General features: G+C 27.8%; 1 protein-coding gene across 1 annotated transcript; it reads left to right on the top strand.

Moving 5' to 3' along the window:
• Positions 1-18,638: 18,638 nt before the first annotated feature.
• Positions 18,639-23,429, top strand: LOC114174917. The gene is made up of 8 exons (XM_028059649.1): positions 18,639-18,686; positions 19,743-19,819; positions 19,892-20,422; positions 21,737-22,175; positions 22,266-22,392; positions 22,482-22,760; positions 22,870-22,974; positions 23,056-23,429. The coding sequence occupies exons 2-8, from the start codon at positions 19,807-19,809 to the stop codon at positions 23,302-23,304; spliced, it is 1,743 nt and encodes a 580-aa protein (XP_027915450.1). The 5' UTR covers positions 18,639-18,686; positions 19,743-19,806; the 3' UTR covers positions 23,305-23,429.
• Positions 23,430-24,352: the final 923 nt, after the last annotated feature.

Below are 24,352 nucleotides of genomic sequence, written 5' to 3'. Positions count from 1 at the left end.
ATATTTTTAATGTTTAAACTACATCATAATAAAATACGAAACATTAGTAAAAATAGAAAATTTTCTAAGTGTTTTATTTAAAATAAATAATACAATTTATTAAAAATATGGATGTTACATGAGCCACAATGTCTCTTATGCACATGATGTGATTATGTAACTCCCTTAATCTCAATGAACTCTAAAGATGAAAAATACATGATAATAGTGCTGGTAAGAGATTTATCATATGTGATGAATGGTTTATCATTAACCTTTAGTAAATCTCTCACATTGTCATGCTAATCAACAAAATCCCGAATACCATAAAAAAAGTTAGTCTTTATTAACATCACAAGGTGACAATTAATTAATCTCTCCCACTTTTCATAGAGATCAACAATATATTGAGTGCTGGCTGGTATAAGTAATAACCATGATTATAGTTTTCTAATAGCATAATCAATGTCCATCCAACCCAAAAGGAGAAGAACTTTTTCCTTCCAAAACTTATAATTATCTCCTTTCTAGTTTGGGAATACCATGATCATCATGATGGATATTAGAAATATTTACAGATTGAGAAACTGCAATTTTTTTTATAAAAACATGCTCATTATCATAATTTGAGACTATAACAAAATAATATTTTGTCAATGCAAACTTGTCTTAATAAATGAATCTTAGTGATATAAAACTTGAATGTGGGTCAAAGTCATACTCAACAGAACCAAATGCTATTATGTTTTACCGATACAAACATGTATTAATGAATGAATCTAGTGACATAAACTTGTCTGAGTTAAAGTCTTACTCAATTAGACCCACATCACCAAATGATAAAACAATTATACTATTATGTTATACCAATGTAAACATAAACATGCGTCTTAATGAATGAATCTAGTGACATAAAACTTGTTTGTGGGCTAAAAAGTCTTACTCAATTAGACTCACATCACCAAATGATAAAATTATGAACTATTATATTTTACCAATGTAAACACGCGTCTTAATGAATGAATCTAGTGACATAAAACATGCTGGTGGGCTAAATTCTTCCTCAATTCATATATAACCAAATGATAAAACTATTAGACTACGTTTCTTCTCTCTTAATCCTTATGGGCAAGCTGAGAAATATAATCCAATATTCCATTCTAATTAATCATAAAGATAAAGATGTAAGAAAATTCTTGTAGGTAAAAATTTATCCCATCACATATAATTAATTACAATTAATGTTTATTACGTGATTATAAATATCAATCAATCACAGATGTCGTGACCACTCTCTAATTCATTAAAAATATCCACCATTTAAACATTTGAAATAAATATTTGCATTAACACTGTTTATAATGCAACAAAAATAAATAATAATGTTCAAGTATTTAAATTAATCATACAACATATAATTTACATTATCCTCCTCTTATGGTGCAGTCAAGAAATGAATCTATAGCTTCACAAAATAATTGTGTCAAACCATATGATTTTATACTTTATCATTGGTTTCATAAAAAAACATATATTATGTACAATAGCTTATAGTACGTAGAAAATCTTATAGTACGTACAAAAATATATATTACAAACAAAAACTTATAGTACGTAGAAAACCTTATAGTATATACAAAAACTTATAGTACGTAGAAAATTTTATAATCTTATAGTACGTATAAAATCACTACAAGAAAAATGTAATTTATCTACAAATATTTACATACAAATTTAAATTTGTATGTAAAGTAGATATTACATACGAATTTGTAAAATTGAATTACATACGAAAAAATTTGTATATAACATAGAAAGAATTTGATGTGTTAGAACTCAACTTTTCTGACTTTTGGGAAAGATGACATCGGTAAATAATGATAAAGTATCCGTAAATAAGTAAAAGAAAATACCTCCTAATTTTATACACATATTTAAAATTAATTAATTATTAAAAATTAAAACCAAGTTTATTCTCGCATTCTAAATTTTGTTACTTATTCTAAAAGAAGAAACTCACATATCAGATAATAATAAGCTCCGAGAAGAAGCTTAAGAAGCTTAGTCACAGAGAAGAAGAAGTTCACTAGAAACCCTATTCTTCCTTCATCTCGCACTCACTCTCCATTCGTTCTCTGCCACTCACACTAACATAGAGGATCATTGATCCAACGACGAGGTCAAAACCCTAGCATCACCACTCATGCCTCCTCTGGATTGGCCCGACCCTGGGAGCACCTTCATTCAAGCTCGTTGTAGGTTACTTGACTTTTAGAGCTCGCACCCTTGCTGCTGCATCACAAAACTCTCACCCTACGACCACCACCATGTCTTCTCACCTCTAACGAGGGTAAACAACCCATTCAAATCATAAAATGGATTAGTGTTGTGGATAGATATAAAACCCATTTTTGCTCTACGTATATTTTGGATTTTGATTGAATTGAAGAGACACAATATGTGGTTTTGTTCTGTCCATTGAAGAGACACAAGAAGGGATTTCATTGAGGTCTATTTCTGCATAGGGTTTATAAAGTCCCTTCTTTACCTTACACTCCAGGTTTCTTTGCTTTACAATTACCAAACTTTTATGAATATCTATAGTTCTATCGGTTGAAAATAGAAAGACCTGGTTGCACTTGCTCTCCAAATATTTTAATTGTGCTATGAGTTGTGCCATTTGGGTCTCTTAGTTATTCATCACAAATGTGTAGATTTAGTTCCTATTTCCATTTAGCTAATTAATCTACTAGTTGCAATTATGTACTAGATGGTGCATTGAATCTGCCTAGACTACTCCCGAGGTTTGAGAAGCTTTTTTATCAATTTAGGTGACTTTAATTTCTACTACTAACCGCTATCTTAAAAACCTAGAGAATGTTTTGTAAAGAAGCATGGTGTGTTGTGGTTTTTTAAAGAAGCATACTTATTTATAAGTCTAAGTCTATGGAATAGATGTGAAGCATGTTTGTGTAAAGAAACATTAATTTTCTTGTATTTGTATCCGCAAGAAGCTAAGGACCTATTCAATGAGCCCTTGTTATCACTTTGTCATCAATAATTATTATATTATTATCCTATTATACTAATTACACTTAAATATATTTTTTCTATTTAACTTTGAAGTTCTATTAATTTATTATTATTTTTTATGCACATCACATCTGCATATAAGATTCGATTCCTCGTCGTGTGTTTTCAGTTATAGTGTACTGATAAGGAAGGAAAATTCAATTATACAAAGTGAAATTAACTCACTTTGATAATGAATAATTTATCAAAGATAAAATAATAATTGTAAATTTATCTCATAAAAATTCTTAAATACGAAAGATTTAAAATAATAAGTATTGGAAAGTTGTTTCCAAATAAATGTTCAATAACAGGTTTCTTAATTTTATTATTAAGTAAAATAAAATTTGTGGATATATATATTTTTTTTAATTTGCATAGGAATGAAAATGTAAGTTTGAAACTAAAATGAGAATTATTAAAAATGAAAAGTGGGTAGAGACAAGCATATGCAGGCAGATGCATTAGTGGTAGAAGGTCTGAATTTGAATGGGCTCGTGCAGGGTGAGGATAATAGATATCAGTAATTGGACATTGTTGGTAGAGGAAGAGATTTCTCATGTCTTATGTAATACATTGCAGTCTCATAATTGAGCCCGGTAGTGTAAGGTGAATCTAAGATGGGTTCTCATTAAATGTTCTCACCCTTTCACACTTCACCAATAATTCTAACACCTAATCTAAAATATATCACCAATACGTCACTGAGAATTACATACAGAACAATCGGTATGTAAATTATATACAAATTTTAATACTTACGAAAAATTTTGTATGTAAAGTTATCGATGTCTGGTTTATATACAAATTTGTTTTTGTATGTAATCTATAAATAATATCTAATTACATATGGATTTTGTTCATTACATACAGATTTTGTCCATAGAAAAAATCATTTTTTTGTAGTAAATGTTAGTTATAATACGTACAAAAACATACATTACGTACAAAAACTTATAGTACATATAAAATTTTATAGTACATGTAAAATCTTATAATACGTACAAAAACATATATTACATACAAAAACTTAGTTATAGTACGAAAGAAACTTTATAGTACGTACAAAAACATATATTACGTACAAAAACTTATAGTATGTGCAAAATCTTATAATACGATTTTCTTCCGTCTTATATATAGGAGTTTATTTGATCAAAAGAGGTAAAAGGAACAATCATATGTCAATCCTTAATTAAGTCATGTAATTCAAATAGAAGCATTACTGAACCATCACATCATACACCATCGAATATTTAACAACGTTAAAATATAGATATAAAATAAAGTTATATAGTCCTCATTATTTTCACAAAATAAAATGTGTCTTTTTAATTTATCTTCAACCTCAAAATAATCAGCATACTCACTGTCCAAAAATGGTATCAATTGCCAGAAGCAAGTGACAGTGTTTTGCATTACATGAGTACACAAAACAAATCTCGAATTCCTAGAGTGATTCTGGCTAAGCGTCGAAGGGTCGCAATGTGATGCTCCTAGCTCTTTTATACCCATAACCCAAGGCCCAATAGTGGCGGTTGGGAATATGACTACATTTATTATTCTCAAGCCAATTTTTCCAAAACTGAAGGAAACACTCTTTTAGTTGTCAGTTTTCATTTTTAAAATATCTCTTTTTATTACCTTTCAAAATCAGTTTTATAAATTTATTAGATTTTCTCCACAAAGATAGGAAATAGAAAAAGCAGTTTATATATATAGAAATATACTTTACCAAATATCAGAAACGAAATTGGGGTTTTCCTTTTACGAGACAAACGAAACATTTTCCTTCCTCTTTTTCATTTTTTCTGGGCATTGAGAGTCTGCAGTTCCAACTCCTTCCACGAGTGCACGAGGGTAGGAGGTGTTGTGTTAACCTTGGGGAGCGAACGACGGTTTCACCTCGGCCGTGCCGAAATTTTGCTTTCACGACAGTGGTTCTTCCACGACACAACTGTCTTGATTTCTGTCTTGATAATCTGTTGTATTGCTAACAATCTGCTGTTTTGATTTTTCTATTTTGCTAACAAGCGTCACCTCATCAATAGTGACACCTTCAACGCCGATAAAACTATGTTTCACGACATATTCAAACAAAAGGCAAAAGGTATTTAACCTTACTCTGATACCAGATGTAAAACTAATGCAAAAAGAAGGATTAAAGACTAACCTTCAATCATATTCTCACTATCATGAGAATCATTTAATGTGTTGTTTTATATATATATATATATATATATATATATATATATATATATATATATATATATATTTGTTATGAATTAATGATTGTCCATTGATTTGATACATTTACTCATATGATTCATTACTCTTTATGGTAAATATTTGTATTAACTAAGTTGATTTGTTTCCTTTATGGATTACATATTGTATATATAAATAGTACTCTTCCTATCAATAATAATAGACAAGATGAGTTGCTCCCTATTCTCTCATTCTCTATTCTCTCTTATTTTTTCTCTTCTCTATTATCTGTCGTCATTCTCTATGTTATTAACTGTATTTCATAACACGTTATCAGCACGATGCTCCAACCAATTGAGGACTAGTGAAAGCTTTTTCTCTATAACGACAGTGTTATGCGTGTCTCAATCCAAGCTCTTTCTAATCCTTTCTCAAATTATAATTTTATCTTATATTCTTCCTCTTGTGATCAAAACTATTTAACTTTATCAATTTTCATCTTCGTCTTATTATTTTTATTTTTATTTTGACGGTGATTATTATTATTATTATTAATATAATTATTTTATGTGCTAGTTCTAAACACACGAAATGTTGCAAAATTTGGATTTGTGACCCTTGATAGGAAGAATTCCTTATATTGGATTTTAACTGTTGAAATATATTTAGATGCAATGGATATTGGGATACCATTAAATAAAGAAATAAAGCATCTAAGCAACATGACAAAAATATTGTGAAAAGAGATTTCACAAATATTGTGAATTTATTTCATGCCTATGTATGGCTGGCTGGACAAAGCAATAAAGCTTTTGATGAAAAATCATGAAATCCGCCTAATATGCTCCATTCCCAGAAGTGAATGCAGCAATCAATATTATGAATTTCTTTCATGCCTTTGTATGGCTGAACAAAGCAATGAGCTTTTGATAAAAAATCATGAAACCTGTCCAAATTGGTTCTGCTCCATTTCCAGAAGTGAATGCAGCAACATTTTATTTATATTTTCATGATCGATCATGATCTTGATTTTGGACATGGTTATAAAGAAAATTTTAAAGACACATTTTGTCACCAGAAGTGGCACGATAATGTAAAAAAAAGGAAAAGGAAAATGTGAAAATATTGACAAAAAGATGAAGGTATATATTATCATTACGATGGTAAAGGCCATTTGAATTGTACTTATTGTACACCAGAGCATCTTACAAATAATGAGAAGAACATAGAAACACACTTTGCTTATGAAGATGGTTATTCTGATTATGGTCATATGGATGCTACTCATCTTAATATTGTTATTTTCTTTGCTAAAGCAAATGAAAGCATTGATCACCTAATTGATTATGAGAGTGTTGAAAAAAAAAATCTCATATTGATATTTACGTTTATATGAAAAACGAATGTTTTGCACTAGTACCAAAAGATATGTGTCTTATTGATAGTGCAACAACTTATACAATTCTCAAGAGTAATAAATTTTTCTCTTGTTTGATAATGTGAGACATCGATGTTAGTATTATTTATAGTACTACAAATATATTTGAAGACTCTAAAAGAGCTACTATACTTCTACCAAGAAGTTGAATAGAAACTTATTAAGTTTCAATGATATTTGTCTAAATGGATATTATATTGAGACAAACAATGAAAAAGATATGAAATATCTTTATATCTCTATGATTGAGTTGAAAAAGAAAATGTATTGGAGAAATTATCAACATTCTCTTATAGTTTGTACTACAAGTTTATTAGTACAATTTAAATGCATGTCATGGTAAACCAGAAGTTTACAAATCAAAATGATTGCCTTATTTGGCATGATCAGTTATTATGATGCGAAAAAAAAAGGTTGAAAAACTCATGTGAACACGTTTGAAGCGTTGTAGACTTATTGGTTCCAAAGATAAAAACTCTTGAATGAGAAAGGAGGCTAATATGCAAAATAACCTAATCGAAAAGGTTGAAATCCCAAAAGATTCATTTGACATAATTAATGGTTCGGTTCCAGAAGAACCTCAGGTACCTGAAATGGTTGAAAATGATGAGATCTCAATAAATTATGTCATGAATCATATAATATGGAACCAAAATGAAGTTAACATTGACGAAAATTTTACTTATAACATAGCGATGAATGCTATGAATGACAATGAGGATCAATAAACAATGATCATTGAAGATTGTTGGCAAAGAAAAGATTGGCCAAAATGAAAATATGCAAAGAAGCATAATTATTTGTTTGCTAAACGAAAGGTTTTTGGACGTATAGTTCGCACTCCTGAAGTTGTGAAACCCATTGGGTACATATGGATTTTTGCGCAAAAATCAAATTAAAAATGATGAAATTGTTAGATACAAAGCATAATTGGATGCTCAAGGTTATTCACAAAACCTTGTATTGATTAGTGAAAAAACATGTTCACTAGTATTGGATGCAACAACATTGCAATATTCGATTATCCTAGTTGCACAACAAGGTTTGCATTTACATCTAATGGATGATGTTACAACCTATTCGTACGGTTCTTTTGAGAATCATATTTATATGAAAATCCCTGAAGGATTTTATTTGCCCAACAAGACAAATTCTAAAAAGGGTTATTCAATAAAATTGAACATGCTCTTTTATTGATTAAAGCAAGGATGTGTGTGGTATAACCATCTTATTGAGTTCTTATTAAAATAAGGATATGGAAATTATCCTTTTTGTCTTTGTATTTATATGAAAATATTAAAAATCAATTTTTCATAATTATTGTTTATGTAGATGACATAAACATCGTTGAAACTACTAATGAGCTCACAAGGCAATTGAAAGAATTTGAGATGAATGATCTTTGAAGGGCAAAGTCTTGTTTGAAATTAGAAATTGAGTATTTAAATAAAAGTATTTTTATACATCAAGAGGCTTATATGATTAAGGTGCTTAAAATGTTCTAAATGGACAAGTCATGTCTATTATGCACTCCAATAGTTGTGAGGTCGTTAGATGTTGATAAAGACTCTTCTTAGACCTCAAGAAAATGATGAAGATCTTCTTGGTCTAGAAGCACCATATCTTAGTGTCATAGAAACACTAATGTATCTTGCGAATTATACTCGATCTAATATTGCATTTGCTATAAATTTGTTAAGCAAGATATAATTCTTCAACTACAAGAAGAAAATGGTTTGGAGTAAAACATATACTTCGTTACTTTAAGGGTACTACGAATATGAGCTTATTCCATCCAAATGATTCAGATTCAGACCAATGGGTTATGGATATGCATGTTATTTTACATATTCTTACAATGTCACAATGGTTGATCACAAACAAGATGTTTGTTCACATGTGGTAGCACAATGGTTTCATGAAGGTATATGAAACAAACCATAGTAGCAACATCGTCTAATCATACAAAATTACGAGGAAAGTTGTGAATATGTTTGGTTAAGGTTTATAATTCAACATGTGCAAGAAACTTGTGACTATCCCCGAGAAAGATGGAATCAACAACCATATATGAAGACAATAGTGTATTGTTCAATTGAAAGGATGATATAGATATCCAAAAATTCGTTCATCTGAAAATATGACAAGTCTATTTGTAAAGTTTTTGCCAAGAAAAACTTTTGAGCAAATGACTCACAAATTCGGACTCTGTCACCTTAATGATGTAAGTTTACATGAGGGGGAGAAATAGAATATGTGATGAACAATATTGTATTAAAGAATACAGAATTTTGTACTCTTTTTCCTTCACTAGGTTTTTTATCCCAATGGATTTTTCCTAGTAAGGTTTTAACGAGGCACATTCTTTATCAATGGACACTCAAGGGGGAGTGTTATGAATTAATGATTGTCCATTGATTTGATACATTTACTCATATGATTCATTACTCTTTATGGTAAATATTTGTATTAACTAAGTTGATTTGTTTCCTTTATGGATTACATATTGTATCTATAAATAGGACTCTTTCTATCAATAATAATAGACAGATGAGTTGCTCCCTATTCTCTCATCCTCTATTCTCTCTTGTTTTTTCTCTTCTCTATTATTTGCCGTCATTCTCTATGTTATTAACTTTATTTCATAACAATATTGATATAAAAGTATCTAAAAGTTAATATCACTCCTATTATCAAAATCTAATTTAATCTTTATAAGAGTGAGATCTTAATATGAGATAAGATATTCATATAGAAAAAAAAAATTAAAAGTGAAAATATTATTATATACAACTTTATATTCATTTTAGTACTCTTCACTATGCTCTCTCTTCCTTCTTTTATTGAGAAATATCATACATTATATATTTTTATGATAGAGTACCTTATTTTATTATACTAACATCTCACTATTTTTTATCTTATAGTATAAATCCTTATCGGTATGACATATCTAGAGCTCAAAGTTAGCAAATGAAACTTATATTAGATGATGTATTCTCGTTTTTTCAATATTAAATATTTAAAAATAAATTATAATTATATAAATTATTACACAATTATACATTAATAAAATTTCAGGAAAATCCCAACCTCTATTAATTTTACAAAGCTTAATAATACAAGCTTGATAAAGTTGAAAAATACTTTTTAAAAATTATAGAAAAAATAAATATTCAAGTTTAATAATATTTCAAACATCTTTATACTTCCTTTATCTAAATTATAATGAAATATCTTTTTTCTTATACACTACTAAATATTATAATACACTAAGTAATAATAATGCAAATTTTAAGATATCAAATTAGTGAGAGGGTTGAGAAATAATGAATATTGTTACCACAAGTTTTTTAAGTGAAAAAAAGATTTAAGGATTAAAGAGAATAAAAAAAATAAATTTTTACATTATCATATGAATGAAGGGTTTACGTGAAGAATTGAAATTGGGAGTCAAATATTAAAACATTTTGTTAGGCCCAAAGGTGTGGAGGCCCCAAAAACTTTTAAAATTTAATGTATATATATTGGCAATTAATGAGGATTAAATTAAGTAAATTATTAATTTATTTTATAAAGTATAACATTTAATTTTAATAAATAACAATTAATAAATAGTTCAAGATAAAATTAAATATAATAAAGAATAAAAAACTTATTCAGATTTTTTCCTCTTGTCTTTTAAGTTACTTTCCGTTTGTTTACATCTTTCACCCCTCCCACATGTCATATTTTGTTTTTGAAAGAAAAAAAGTTAAATATAAACTATTTTTTTTTTCTCATTTTTCATTTATAATGTTTCATTTTTGAAAAAAAAGAAAGGAAGGTAAATCTCTCTTGTACTATCACTTAATACAGAAATATATTAGTTTCATTTTTTTTATATCATGAGTATTTTGCATAATAATTTTTTTATAAATATTAAAGGAAAATTTAACTATTATGTGTTTTTTTATAACCTATCCTAAATTTTACTTAATTATCATATATTTTTCTTTTAGTAATTATTTTGGTCTTAATTAAATTCTGATAGTTTATTTTGTAATCTTTTAAAAGGGAATGTTAATTGGTGTCGATCAATATTTAATGTATAATTAATGATCCATGATTCCATGCATTTAGGTTGAAATCTGGAATAATTAACTTTATTAATTAAATTAATATAAATTCATGTTACAAATTTTCTAAAGAAAAAAAAGTATAATTTTTGTCTTTTATATTCACAATGGTCTACTAGCCCTAAAACAAACACTTTAAAATTTTTTAACGTCTCCACAAAGAACCAAGCAAAAATATCTCCCTAACGATTGAAGACAGTCTCTCAGTAAAAACTTGAATTGTGAAGGCTTGAAATCTTTAAAGGGTCGACTTTTAACTTTTGCAAAACAAAAAAAATTCAATTATGATTTAATTATTTTTTAATTATTTTTTTGTGTGCATCAAATAAATTATCAATTACAACTATATAATATTTAGGGAAATTTTTATCCTTTAAATGAAGTAAAACTACATTAATGATTATTGAGATCATAATTCATTTAATGTCATAATTAGATATGAACTTTGATAAACTCAATGTTTATTAATTATTCTTTATCGATGTACATGGGACACTAGTTAGCATGACTCTTTTTTTATATAAGTGTATCGATGAAGAATAAAATAATATATTATTTTTACAAATTGATAAAAAGAGAAACTACACATGAATATAAAAACAATAAAAGTTCAACTTTTTCACCTATTTTGGAACATGATATAAGAAAATGTCCTTAAATAAAAAATATCTAATGAGTCAAAGAAATAAAATTAGAAGAAAGAACTTATTTAAAATAGAGTGTATATCAAATAAAATTATTTTTCTAACTAGAAACATCAATAAAAAATAGCTGACAAATTCAATCTCACGGATGATAATTCAAGTATTTGAAGGAATAAAGACAAACATTTAAACTTATATAATTTCTTTTATAATTACAATTATATTAAATTATTTTTTTATTTTAATTGTATTATAGTCACAATAATTAAATACATAATTTTAAATATATTATTTTCACTTCCCAATATATATTCATTCCATTTTCACGTTCAATTAAAAAAATCAAATATTAAAAATATAAGTTTATTTGTCATTCGTATTAAAATATATATGTTTTTCTTTAGAAAAATTAATAAAAATATCATAAGAAGTTGTGATCCTAATAATTATTATATTTTTCATTATCTTATTATAATTAATTTTATCTTTCCATATTAATTAAATTAAAATTAATTATGTTATCTTAAACTGTTAAGTAACAGAAAGGAACAACCTTTTTTTTATCTTCTAGAAAAGTCGGCCATTAAAGAGGTGCAAACGTAATTGGACGGTAGTTCTCGTGTTTCCGTTTTTCATTTTGATAATTACTGTTTTAGCATAATAACATTTATATATTTTATTTCTAAACATATAAGCTAAAATTTAAGCGATCTTGAAGCATTGACGGTTTTAATACATTTTTTCAGTTATTTATACATTCTACATTCATATATACACGAATTTCAGTATCTATATTTGTTTTCTAAATTTATTTTCAAAATTAAATGATTATTTTATTAATTTTACTGATTATTTAAATTTATTTTTTTTAAAATTTAATATGTTTTAAATTTAACCATCTTCTAATTATAAAACTAAGTGTAAAATAAAAATATTTATAATAAAATTATAAAAAATATTTATAATTTCATAATTTTAATAATTTTTTTTAATAAAATAATAAATAAAATAAAGAAAAACAATATGGTTGCTTCAATCCATATACAAAAGTAGAAAGAAGAAAGAACAAAAGAAAATAGAAAAAGGAAAAAGAAAAAAAGTCCAAGAATCAACATCCTCATGTATACCTCTCCTCTAAAAGCAATCAAGAAAAAACTTCCTGCGATATGTTACAAACATACACTTTCATAAACAATAACAGAAGCTCAAATCTAACAATCCTAATAAAAATCTGAACTAGTCATAATTCTAATGACGATAATAATAATAATAATAATAATAATAATAATAATAATAATAATAATAATAATAATAATAATAATAATAATAATAATAATAGTAATAATAATAATAATAATAATAATAATTAGAGCGGTCAAAATGGGTTGGAATCCGTGAGTCAACCCGACTCACCACGGGTTTGGGTCAGGTTGGGTTGGAAATTTTTTATAAATTTCAATACAGGTTGATTTTTGACCCGGTTCACCTAGAACCCAGCTCAGTCGAGTTGAACACGTGCTGAGCTGGGTTGGCTTACCAACTCGCAATTAAAGGGTCACACAAGTATTTTTTGTTAAGTTGAACTTTGTGTTAGATTATTTTTTTTAGCCAACATATATATAATTTATATTTTTTGTGATTTTGATTTGTATTTGGATTGTATTAAAGTTTATTTAGATTTTAATTAGAATTATAATCTAGTTTTGACTCAAAAAATAAATAAAAAATTTTATTGTTCCATTCAAAGGAAAATAGAAAATTAAACACAAAGTCATTATTTTTTGTCATTTCTCACTTATTTTGTTCCATTCTTGATGGAAAAAAATATATAACTTTTTCTTGCCCCACTTGATAATTAAATATTCATTTCATAGTATAGTATTTTTTGTTTCACCTCATGAACCTTTTGTGTATTATTTCATAATAATAAAAAGTTAACTGGTAATTATATGTGTTTTCATGACCCATTATTAATTGTGACTTTATTATCATGCCCCTTAACATTTAATTAGATTATTAGATTATGATCGTTTATTTATATTTATGTCAATGTTTGGTAAGAATAGAGAAGTCAAACATATTTTACATGATTAATAACTTAATTTGTTTTATTTGTATTTTTCCTATTTCTATATCAGTTTGTAATGAAAATTATAAAAATAAAATTGTGAAATAAAATAAAAGATGAATTTCTTGCAGATAATATAATTATTTACATTTAAAAAGAAATAGTTAAAATTTTTAATTTTAATTCAATTATTAATGAGTTAGAAATTGGAAGAACGAAAGATATTTGTGATTTCTTTTATAGTTATATTTGTACTAAATTTTATCCTATTTTTGTTGTATTGGTAATAATTATTGATTAAATTTTAAATGTATTATTTTAGTTAGTCGAAAATTATTAATGAAGATTCATCACTGCTTTTTTTTTTTAGATAACAAATGATGATTGTAGGTTGTGACATAAGATAAATAAACTTTTGAGTAAGTACGTAGGATATGGAGAAAACTTTTATTGATGTAAATGTGGTGTTGAACAATGTTTCGTTCGAGCTAATTTGTTATTATAATTTTTATGTGATATTTGTTATGAAGAAATTTTAAATTATTAACTTATCTTTTTTGTAATTATGTTATGGTTTGTGTGTCATAATCATGTTTTTATGTGAAGCAGAAGATATAAAAAGTGAAAATTAAACTGGAATGAACTAGTGCAAAAGATATGTTATATATTTTAGTTTATATATAAATGTCTTTTCTTGTTTTTATAATCCATATAGATATTACTAAAGATGAAAACAAATAATTGAAAATACATAGAGAGAAAAAGAGATAAATAAATATTTCGTACATGCTTGTTTTTTTTATCAAAAGGTGTTACAGAAAGTAGTTAAAAATATTTTAACAATTTTTACACTAAGAAAATATTTAAATAGCAATCAATTTTAGAGACAAAAAATAATTGGTCATTATAGTGACTAATTTAGATACTAATTTATAAACTAAGAAGTATCGATCACTAAAATAGTTATGATTGTGAATAGAAAAGTATAACTAAAGTTTGTGAACTATATTTTAAATTGGTCTCTAATTAAGGATGACAAATAAACTCGCTCATGGGTATTGTCCGAATCCATTCCCATTTTGAGGAGAAATCTTCGCATTAACTGAGTATGTGTATGAATATCGAGAATCCCCGACTTTTTTCAATTGAGTATGAGAAATCCTCAACTTTTTCAATTGAATATGGGGAATCCTTGACTTTTTCAATTAGGTATGGGATGTACATATCCACCCCGTTCCCATACCTGCCATAATATCTGTCTCCGTCATATTCACATTCTCATTTAAATTATTAAAATATTCATAGTCAATTAAATAACCTTATATATATATATATATATATATATATATATATATATATATATATATATATATATATATATATATATATATATATATATATATATATATATATATATATATAATGACCGCGACTTAAGATTCAAGTATCGTTGAAAAGGAACGAACGGGGGGAATGACTACCTGTAATAAAGCACAGGCTAATACGAGCCGACCAGAACTTAGATTACCAGATCCTGGACACAATCTTCCTAGAGATGGAGAGCCCCGCCTTTTCTAGCCTCTCCTTCTTGCTGACCTAGCTCTTGTCTTAGTGACTCTTCTTCTTTTCTAGGTTTTTTTCTGATAAAAGAAAAAAGTCGATTTTTCATTTGCCAATGAATTGGATCCGCCCCGATTCGATCAATAATGGGATTCTTGGCTAGAAGAAAGGTTCTGTGACATGGACGCCCAACAAAACTCGGTCGGTTGGCCTACCTAACAGATGATAAGATTCCCGATCGATTGGATCGAATTTTGAAAAGTCTTTCTCATTATTCATGTTTATATTTTTATTTCTTCTAATTTTTTAGTTTTTTCATGAAATTCATTCGCATCTCCAATATATTTTTCATGTTGTCATAACATTTATGCAATTATGTTCAATTGATGTATGCCAATCAAATATTTTTTATGTCTCACATTTTAATATTTTTATTCATTTTTAATATTTTTCTTTATTGTATATTTTTCTTTTACGTGAGAATGTTTAACACTCTAAATTTGAGTATTCAATAGCATAAACTTTTCATTTGCTAGGTAATATAAAAAATTTATCTTCTTTACTCTATTATTATTAGTTTTTGTTTCATTTGAATAACTCTTTTGTTTCACTAAAACAATTTTCGTTATTTCTCAACCATTAACTATGTTGATATTTGAAAAATTTTCTTAGATCTTTAAGATATTTTTCGTCTTATCATAACTTTAATTATATATTTGTTTTTTTTTGTGCGATTTCATTAAATAATCTCTCAATTTGTTTTTAAGACACACATTTGATAATATTTAAATATTCTTATTTGTTGTTTATTTTTGTCATATAGAATACTATTTTGGTATATTTTATATAATTATTTTTTATTTTCTAACTCATTATCATACTATACTTTTGTCACTATAATTGTATAAGTAAATTTTATTTACTATAATATAATAATTAAATGTAATTGTCATGATTTTTTTTTATCACCATCCAACATATATTGAAGTTCTAAAGATACAAGATCTATATGTTAAAATTTTATTATTATTACAACTTTTACTAGTGTATAAAAAAGAGATTTATTAGAATTTAAACAAATAGAAGTAAACAAACATTTAAATATATTTTAGTTGAATATTTGTTTTCCTTTTATATTTTTTTTAAAATATTTTTAAATATTATCAACTAGGTTTCATTAATGTTTGTAGATTTAATAAATGTTTTAGTTCTCGTGAGATTTTATTTGATATTTTAATTTGAAAGGTATACAATTATAATTTTTTTTTCTAAATATTTGATATTGAAGAAAAAACCTTTATCTTAATATTGAATATTTGATAATATTATATTTCTTTTACCGTAATTTTTTATTATTTTATAAAATATAATTAATTAATATACAATAATTTTTTATTATTTTATAAAAATAGTGAATTAATATGGAAACCGTAAGAAAGCGGGTACGGGTATGAGTATAAGTATATATACCTGTTTCCTTATGGAGATGTGGATGAGATAAAAGTTTGATACCCATTATGTTTAAGTATATGAATGATGATGAATTTTTTATGTGGGAATGTGTATGAGAGAGCGAAACTTGTCCCCGCCCCGCACTGTTGTCATCCCTATCTCTAACATTAGTTAGCAAAGAAGTTGGTCATTAATATTAATTAGTGACTAATTTAGACATTAATTCATTTGACAACAAATTTTGGTAATTAATGTTAGTAATTAATTTAAAGTTTAATTCAAAAACTAACTATAATTTTTTTATAACATTGATTATATTATTGACAAATAATTTTTAGTTTATAAATTAATATATAAATTAATCACTATCGTGACCAATTATTTTTTTGTCTCCACTACATGATGTTATTTAAGGTTTTCTTTTTAGTGTTAGTATTTTAATTTTGGTTTTATTTCTTAAAAATCAATCAATGTATATTTTTTCTATCAAATTTACAGGGATGACTCTTCTATAATAATTCATGACATTAGTTGTTTGGGTATCAATTTCAGCAACACCTCACAAATGTATGGTTACTATTAGATATTAATAGAAGAGACTATATTTGTTTAAAAAACAAAAGTGAAATTAGAAGAATACCGAAATAAAATTGAAAATTATAAAAACTATCGAACCATCATAAGTACAAAAATAATTGTTCTTTAATATCTTTTTTTTTTTAAATAACAACTTAACGATCTTATTTTAATATATAATAAGAATATATATTAATGTTTTAAGTTAGAAGAGAGAAAAATATAATTAAAATTTGAATATAATTAATTGTACTTCTATGAATGAGTGTCAAAATATTAAAGTTTTACAGAAAACTGTTAAGATGAGTTTAATGAAGAAATATAAATGTTGGCAATAAATATTAATTAAATTTCTCTGCTTGTTAAATAAATAATCATAAATACAATGTTAAAAGAATTAGTTTTTATTAACAGTTTTAATGCATGCATTTATGTTTTCGAGAGACAATAATGATGCCATTAATTGAATTAAAAAAATTATTTAATTACCAGCTCAGTTATTTAAAGAAAATTTACCAAACTGACTGGACTGGATACAAGAAAAAAAAATGCTGGTAAGACTATTAAAAATGGACAATGATATTTTGACTACTAAATTTTGATAATTTCTTTTTATAATATGAGGTAATATCTTTTAAGCGATTTTGAAATATTGAAAATGAGAAAATACAAAGATGAAAAACCATTTAAAAAATGAACACCTACGATTGTAAGAGAAAGTTATTTAAATTTAGTAATCAAAAATTTATTTTCCATTAAAAAGAAAAATAAAGAAAAAACATTTAACACGTATACACAGCTTCACATTTGAATTGTATATTACAGGCAAAACGATCAGCCCAATGGAAAACAAGAAACGTTCAAACTGCTGTTGTAAACAATGCAATAAGTGAAGCTTATTTTTAAATTAATATAACAATATAAATAAGAAAACAATTAAAGCTTGTAGGCTGTAAAGATGTAATGCTTTAATATTTGAATTTGTTTAAGATAAGTAATTAATGAAAAGATTAATTGTTTTCTTCTTTCCATTCATTGGAGGTGCATATATTGTTAAAAAGAAAAAGAAAATAAAGACAAGAAAAAAAAAATATTAGATTTAAATTGTAAAATTTAGTTAAATTCAACTCAATTGAAAAAAAAAAATCTCATTGTAATTTTTTAAAAAACTAGAGTCTGATATGAATTTTTTAAATTAATTTAAAAAATAATATAAAATATGTTAAGAAAATATTAAAAGAAAATTGGAAATTAGTTTGATGTGAAAAAAGATAATACGAGATATATTAATATGATATTAAATAGAAATTAAAAGTTAATCTGAACGTTTTTTTTGACAATGAATAAAGAAGAATGGGAAAAATGAGTTAAACAGAAAGAAAAACGAGTATCTGCATAGGAAAGAGAATTTGAATAAATTTTTGATCCAATAAAAATCGATGTTGGGCAACACTGCCCTGATCAATTCAGTATATAAATAAGGTTGTCTTCACTCTTCACTTCATAGTCTCAAAGGATACAAACCTTCTTCTCAGGACCCACCCACCTCTGCTTATCTACAGATCCATTTGGTATCCTCTTCTTCATCCCTCTCTCTCTCTTCTTTATACGTCATTTACTCTTGTCATGGGGTATTTTTTCTCTTTTTTTTTTCACCCTTTGATTCATGATTTCATTATTATTATTTTTTTTAAATGGTTTTTTTTTTGCACGTATGTGTTGTTTCAGACCTCACTTTTGCATGGTTTATTTTCATTGATCTTATCATTCCTCGTATCTTAAAGATCTGATTTTTTTTATCCTTCCATGCATCGATGTCCTAAGCTTGGTATTTCAGGGCTTTCCGTTTGTAAAAAGTATTGTTTTAAACAAAGTAGTTTTTATTTCTCAGAGTTCAGTGGCCACTCCAATTCTTACATATTAAAATTCAATTTCAAAAATAAAATCAAGAAAGCAAACTACTTTTTAAGCCCTGTTCTTACTTTTTTTCTCTATTTTTTAATCCAAATTCACTTTTCCCCTTTTTAGTAAATCATAAATATATATATATATATATATATATATATATATATATTAAATGATGTGATTTTTATTTTTAAATAATAAAAGTAAAAAAGAGTGCACGTGAAATTGAGGAATATTTATAAAAATAAAATTATATTATGAATTCCATTTTCCAACTCCCATTCTTTATTTCTTATAGTTTATTCTTTATTTCTCGACGTGATTTATGGTGGGTCATTAATTCTTTAAGAGAAATGATAATAATTAATTAATGATTTACATTAAGTCACAGAAAATAAAGAATGAGAGTCAAAAGATAAAAGTGATAATATACTCCATCATAGGGCAGAACAAAACGTACATCTTTTGTACATCTCAACCGTGATTTTATGTTCCGGTCTTAAGAAATTACTGAAATGTGAGAAAAATGTTTTTCATAAATTTATAAGGAATAAACATTTACTTCCATTTACAGGAATGAAAAACCATATTTATCCATAGTTATGAATTTATTTACTAGAATTTATATCCAGTGATGCATTTACCATACCCTAAAATTTTCATTAGAATACACTGGTGGTTTACGTTTCCACTTACTGCAGAATAATATTTTCTTTTGACAGTAGAAACCGCACAACACAACCTGGTCCTTTCAATCTTTGGCATTCAGACGCAGATTTAGGAACAATGAATCCTCAAGGTAAGATAATCCGTTCCTCTTTGGAATACTTATTTGTTTGAAGCATTTATGTATGAGATGAGGATTTTGCAGAAGGTGACTCATCTGGAACGAGCCCTCATCTATCGATTGAACTCCTGGAGAAGCTGCTTCCTTCTTTTCTCCAGGCTACGGAAAATAGGCAAGGGTCTAGAGAGCTACCTTTGTTTCCCACTCCTAATCTTCCTCCTCGTGAAACTTTCGATGGAGTATTCGGATCCAACGTTCCGCTTTCTAGTTTCCATGGTGGAACTTCTCAAAATCCTTCCACCTATGTTGATCTGTCACTGAGGCTAGGCCCTCCCAATCAAGGTGCAGTAAGATCTCCAGCTATGAATTCATGTAACATTTTTGCTGCAAGAAATGCAATGCGAATGCAGGGCATGCATGGACAAAACAAGAGAGGGTTTCCTGACTATGGTTTTGGAGAACATCATGTGGGTAACATGGGTCAACTAGCACTGCTGGCCAAACGACGTGCTACTGAGTCTCAGATCAGTGCAAGCAACAATTTGAACGCATCACCACCATTTTCTCAGATGCAGCAACTATTTAACAGAACTGCACCAACTTCACCCGTTCAAGGTAGGTGCTGATCCCTTTTTCATGCAAGATATATATATATTTGCTTTCCTAATTTGCACTAGCTAATGGGTCTGCTGGCCCAACCAGGTTCTTTCTCTTCATTGCTCATCATCATCATTTTAAGATCTTTCCTTCATCTTTATGTTAGACTACACCATGCACTTTCAGCTGTATTTAAAAATTCTTATCACTGTTAATTGGAAATTAAGATTACTACTATCTCCTAATTAAAGATGCAAAATTTCTTACTGAAAGACTAGATCACATCGGTAAGTAGAAATAAATTCCTCTTTTGGAATGAAAATAGTAATAGTATAGTGATGCTTCTAGATTTTAGATGTGCTTGGTCATTATTATTTTTACCTAAGAAGATAATTTTCAGACACACGTAGGCACCACGCATAAGTTCCATTTACATGATGATTTTTCAATTCACACTGACATAAACGTATATAGATTACTTAGTGCGCATTTAATTTTTTATTTATGAGTCATAATTTTATTTCTAAAGACATTATTGATGTATTTTTAATGTATTAACATATATATAGAGAGAGAGTTGTAACGAAAATATATATAGAGAGATTTACTTATGTATGTATATAAGAATTAAATTTTTTAATTAATACATTTGACTTCATAATAGCTTTTAATGGGCTTTAAATTTTATTTGATAACTTAAAGTAAAAATTAATATATAAATAAATATATTATTATCATATTAGAATATTGAAAACATTTTCAAAAATTGTTCTTCGACAAAAATGGTTTTCAAAGTTTTTCGTTAATCTGAAAATTTTATGTTTTTTTATTACTTTATCTCTTCTGTTTATCCTTGCATCTAAATTGAATTTTAATATTTAAAAAAAAACATCAGTTGTTAAAAATAACGTTGGATATATAATATACATAAATCTAAAAAGAATTTATATGTTTAAAATATTTATTTACACTAATAAAATTGAAAAATAGAGTGAGAGCATAGTATTAGCATGACACGACATTACTTGTGTTATCCCCAATACTGATGTTCCTGTAGCGTCAACTAGACTGGTACCAGGTATATGTCAATTGTGAAAAGTCAAGGTTTTGATAACAGCATGTCAATTATTATTCTTTGTTAATAAAATCTAACCAAATAATAGACCTAACATCATGGGTTCCATTATAATCAATTTCAAAACCCTCAATATGGGTTCCATTATAATCATTGCATAGTTCCATGTAGCTTTACTAATCAATTTCAAAACCCTCAATATGATATACACTAGTGAATTAGCTGATACATATTACATACTATATTTTCTTTCTTAGCACTTACAGTAGGAGAAGGAGGTGTAAGAGACAAGGGAAAGGCAATTGAGTCATCATCATCATCATCATCAAGCCACTATCGCCCGATAGGGTTACCTGCTCAAGCTTACATGCAAGAGCGTCTCCAGCATCGTCCAATAGGTTATTCACCATCGTTTTACGACCTCACTCATGGACCACCACCTGTAACACCAGGCATCCCCATGATGCCAAAGCTATGCCCTTTTTTATTTGAGCAGAAACTTGACAACGAGAACACACAGAATGCTCAGAATGAGAACGCTCAGTTGCAGGCAGACACGCTTTTGAGTGACTCTGAGAGTGAGGAAGAGGAGGAGGAAACTGATGAGGAGGACCAAGAGGATGATGACCAAGATGGACAAACGGAGGATCTTCTTGATGATGAAGGAAAGTACATCATAGAACCTGTTGGGAATGGGTAAGTTCACATATTTTCTGTATTTGTATTTGTTTAGAAAACATTTGTGTTCATTTTTTTTTTTTGATATTTACTTCTGATCTTCTGTAGCTGGAGTCCTGCACATCGAGCACATGATGCCATTAATTATGTCATTCAAACCCAGTTCCGAGGTGTCTTCCATTCCTACGGCATTATCCCATTAGCTGATAGACAACAATGGTTTCGCGTGTTCAAGGTAATTTAGTTCTGTGAAGGATTTTACTCATTTATAGATTACAATATTTCTTTTATTCACACAGTGATTATTTCACTATGAATGTGTAGGAAAAATGCACTTGGGATGCTCGCCATGAGCAACATATCCAGATGAGATTTGAAGCACATTGCTCAAAACATCTCGGAGACATCCTTTCACAGGTGAGGAACACTAGGAAGAAGCCGCAGTGGATGAAAGTGGAAGATTGGATTGAGCTTCTGGCCTATTGGGATACCCCAAGCTTCAAGAACATTTCCGCCAGAAACCAGGCCAATCGGACCCCAAACAGAGGTATCACAGTCAACACTGGGGGCTACCAGGATTTTACTGATGTGGCCAAAGATTTGGTATGAATCTACTTACACGTTTTTTTAACGAAGTTTGTTTTGTTTTCCAATGTAGTAGTATTATATTTATACGCTAATAATCGTTTTTGTCGCCTTTCTTGTTTTGAAGGCCAAGAAGTTTGGTCGAGATCCCTACCCTGATGAGTTTTTCTTGGCTACAAACAAGTACAATTACCCAGGCCATTGGATGGATAGCTGCGCTGCGAAGACATATGTGAGTTATTTAAATTATATATATTATGTTGTTAAGAAAATATATTTTTGTTACAGATATATTAATTTTTGGTTTGAACAGGAGGAGTATCAGCTTCGTCTTTTAAAACGACAGTCCCAGGTTGGTGAGGCCTCCTCCTCCAGGGTAACACAGGAGACCAGGGTGGACATATTGAGTGAGGTTGCTAAGGGAAAAACCAGTGGTCATGTCTATGGCATTGCAGACAAAGCTGTGAATGTCCCTACTAAGGCGTCATCACTGACTCAAGAGTCTGGTGCTCCTCCTTCGCCCAGCGAAGCTTCTGAGGAGATAGATAAAGCTCATCAATAAGCTGCAAAAGCTTAGCAGCAAGCTATGAAAGCTCAAACGAATGCTGCGTTTGTTAACAATGATGAAAAATAAGGCTATAAAGGGGCTTAGGAGCATGCCATGCCCTAGTATGCGACAAATTTGGATATTATTTTACTGTTTTTACTTTTGATCATTTCGACTATTGAATATGTTTGGATGATAAGGATTTATCATGATATGGCTTTTTATTTATTTATATTTATTTTAAGTTATATATTATAAATTATAAATGATATAAATTAAATAGTTAGAAAATTATAGATTGCAGAAGATGTAAGAAGTACAGACATCAAATTTCCAAGGCCGAGGGTAGGCGAGAGGCACCGAGGCACCCTTTAAGGACCTATAAAACTAGAAAACCTAACCTCCATCACTACAACCCAAGAAACAAAACATAAGCAGCGACCAAAACAAAGTATAGAGGATTCCCACCAGCAAGATAAGGCTACCGAACTTCATATATGAGCCGCGTAGGCAGACATTGTAGTAGTTGAAAGGAATATATTTTGTAGTTGTGTGTTCTAGTCCAAAAGTTAGTATACATCGGTTTTACTTATAGATCCCATTTTACCCTGTAGAAAATGATAGTCACAACCACTTACGTAGAATATTCTAGATTTTTGCCTATCTAGATGCTATTAATTCTTTTTATTTTCTATCTTAGGCTTTTCTACATTATTCTAGAATTTGTATTTCACTTTAATATTCTTCTTTCACACAAATTTGGTAATTTTAAAGCATAGTGTGTAGTAGTTCAAACATTGGTCTTAGTAACACCTTTGTAAAAATATCTGTAATTTGGTCTTTTGTTGGGCAGTATTCGAGTCAAATCTTCATATTTGTCTCTACTTCTTAGATGAAATGATATTTGATTGTTATATGTTTTGTTCTACTATGATGCATTGAATTTTTCATCATTGCAATAGTTGATTTATTGTCACAGTTAATTATAGTAGGTCCACTTTGTTTTTCTCTCATATCTTTGAGTATCTTTTGAAGCCATATAGCTTGAATCGTTGCTTCAACA

The sequence above is a fragment of the Vigna unguiculata genome, chromosome 3, assembly GCF_004118075.2.
Source record: "Vigna unguiculata cultivar IT97K-499-35 chromosome 3, ASM411807v1, whole genome shotgun sequence".
Classification (NCBI taxonomy): Eukaryota; Viridiplantae; Streptophyta; class Magnoliopsida; order Fabales; family Fabaceae; genus Vigna; species Vigna unguiculata.
The sequence above is the reverse complement of the archived record's forward strand: the minus strand, read 5'-3'. Positions and strand labels throughout refer to the sequence as shown.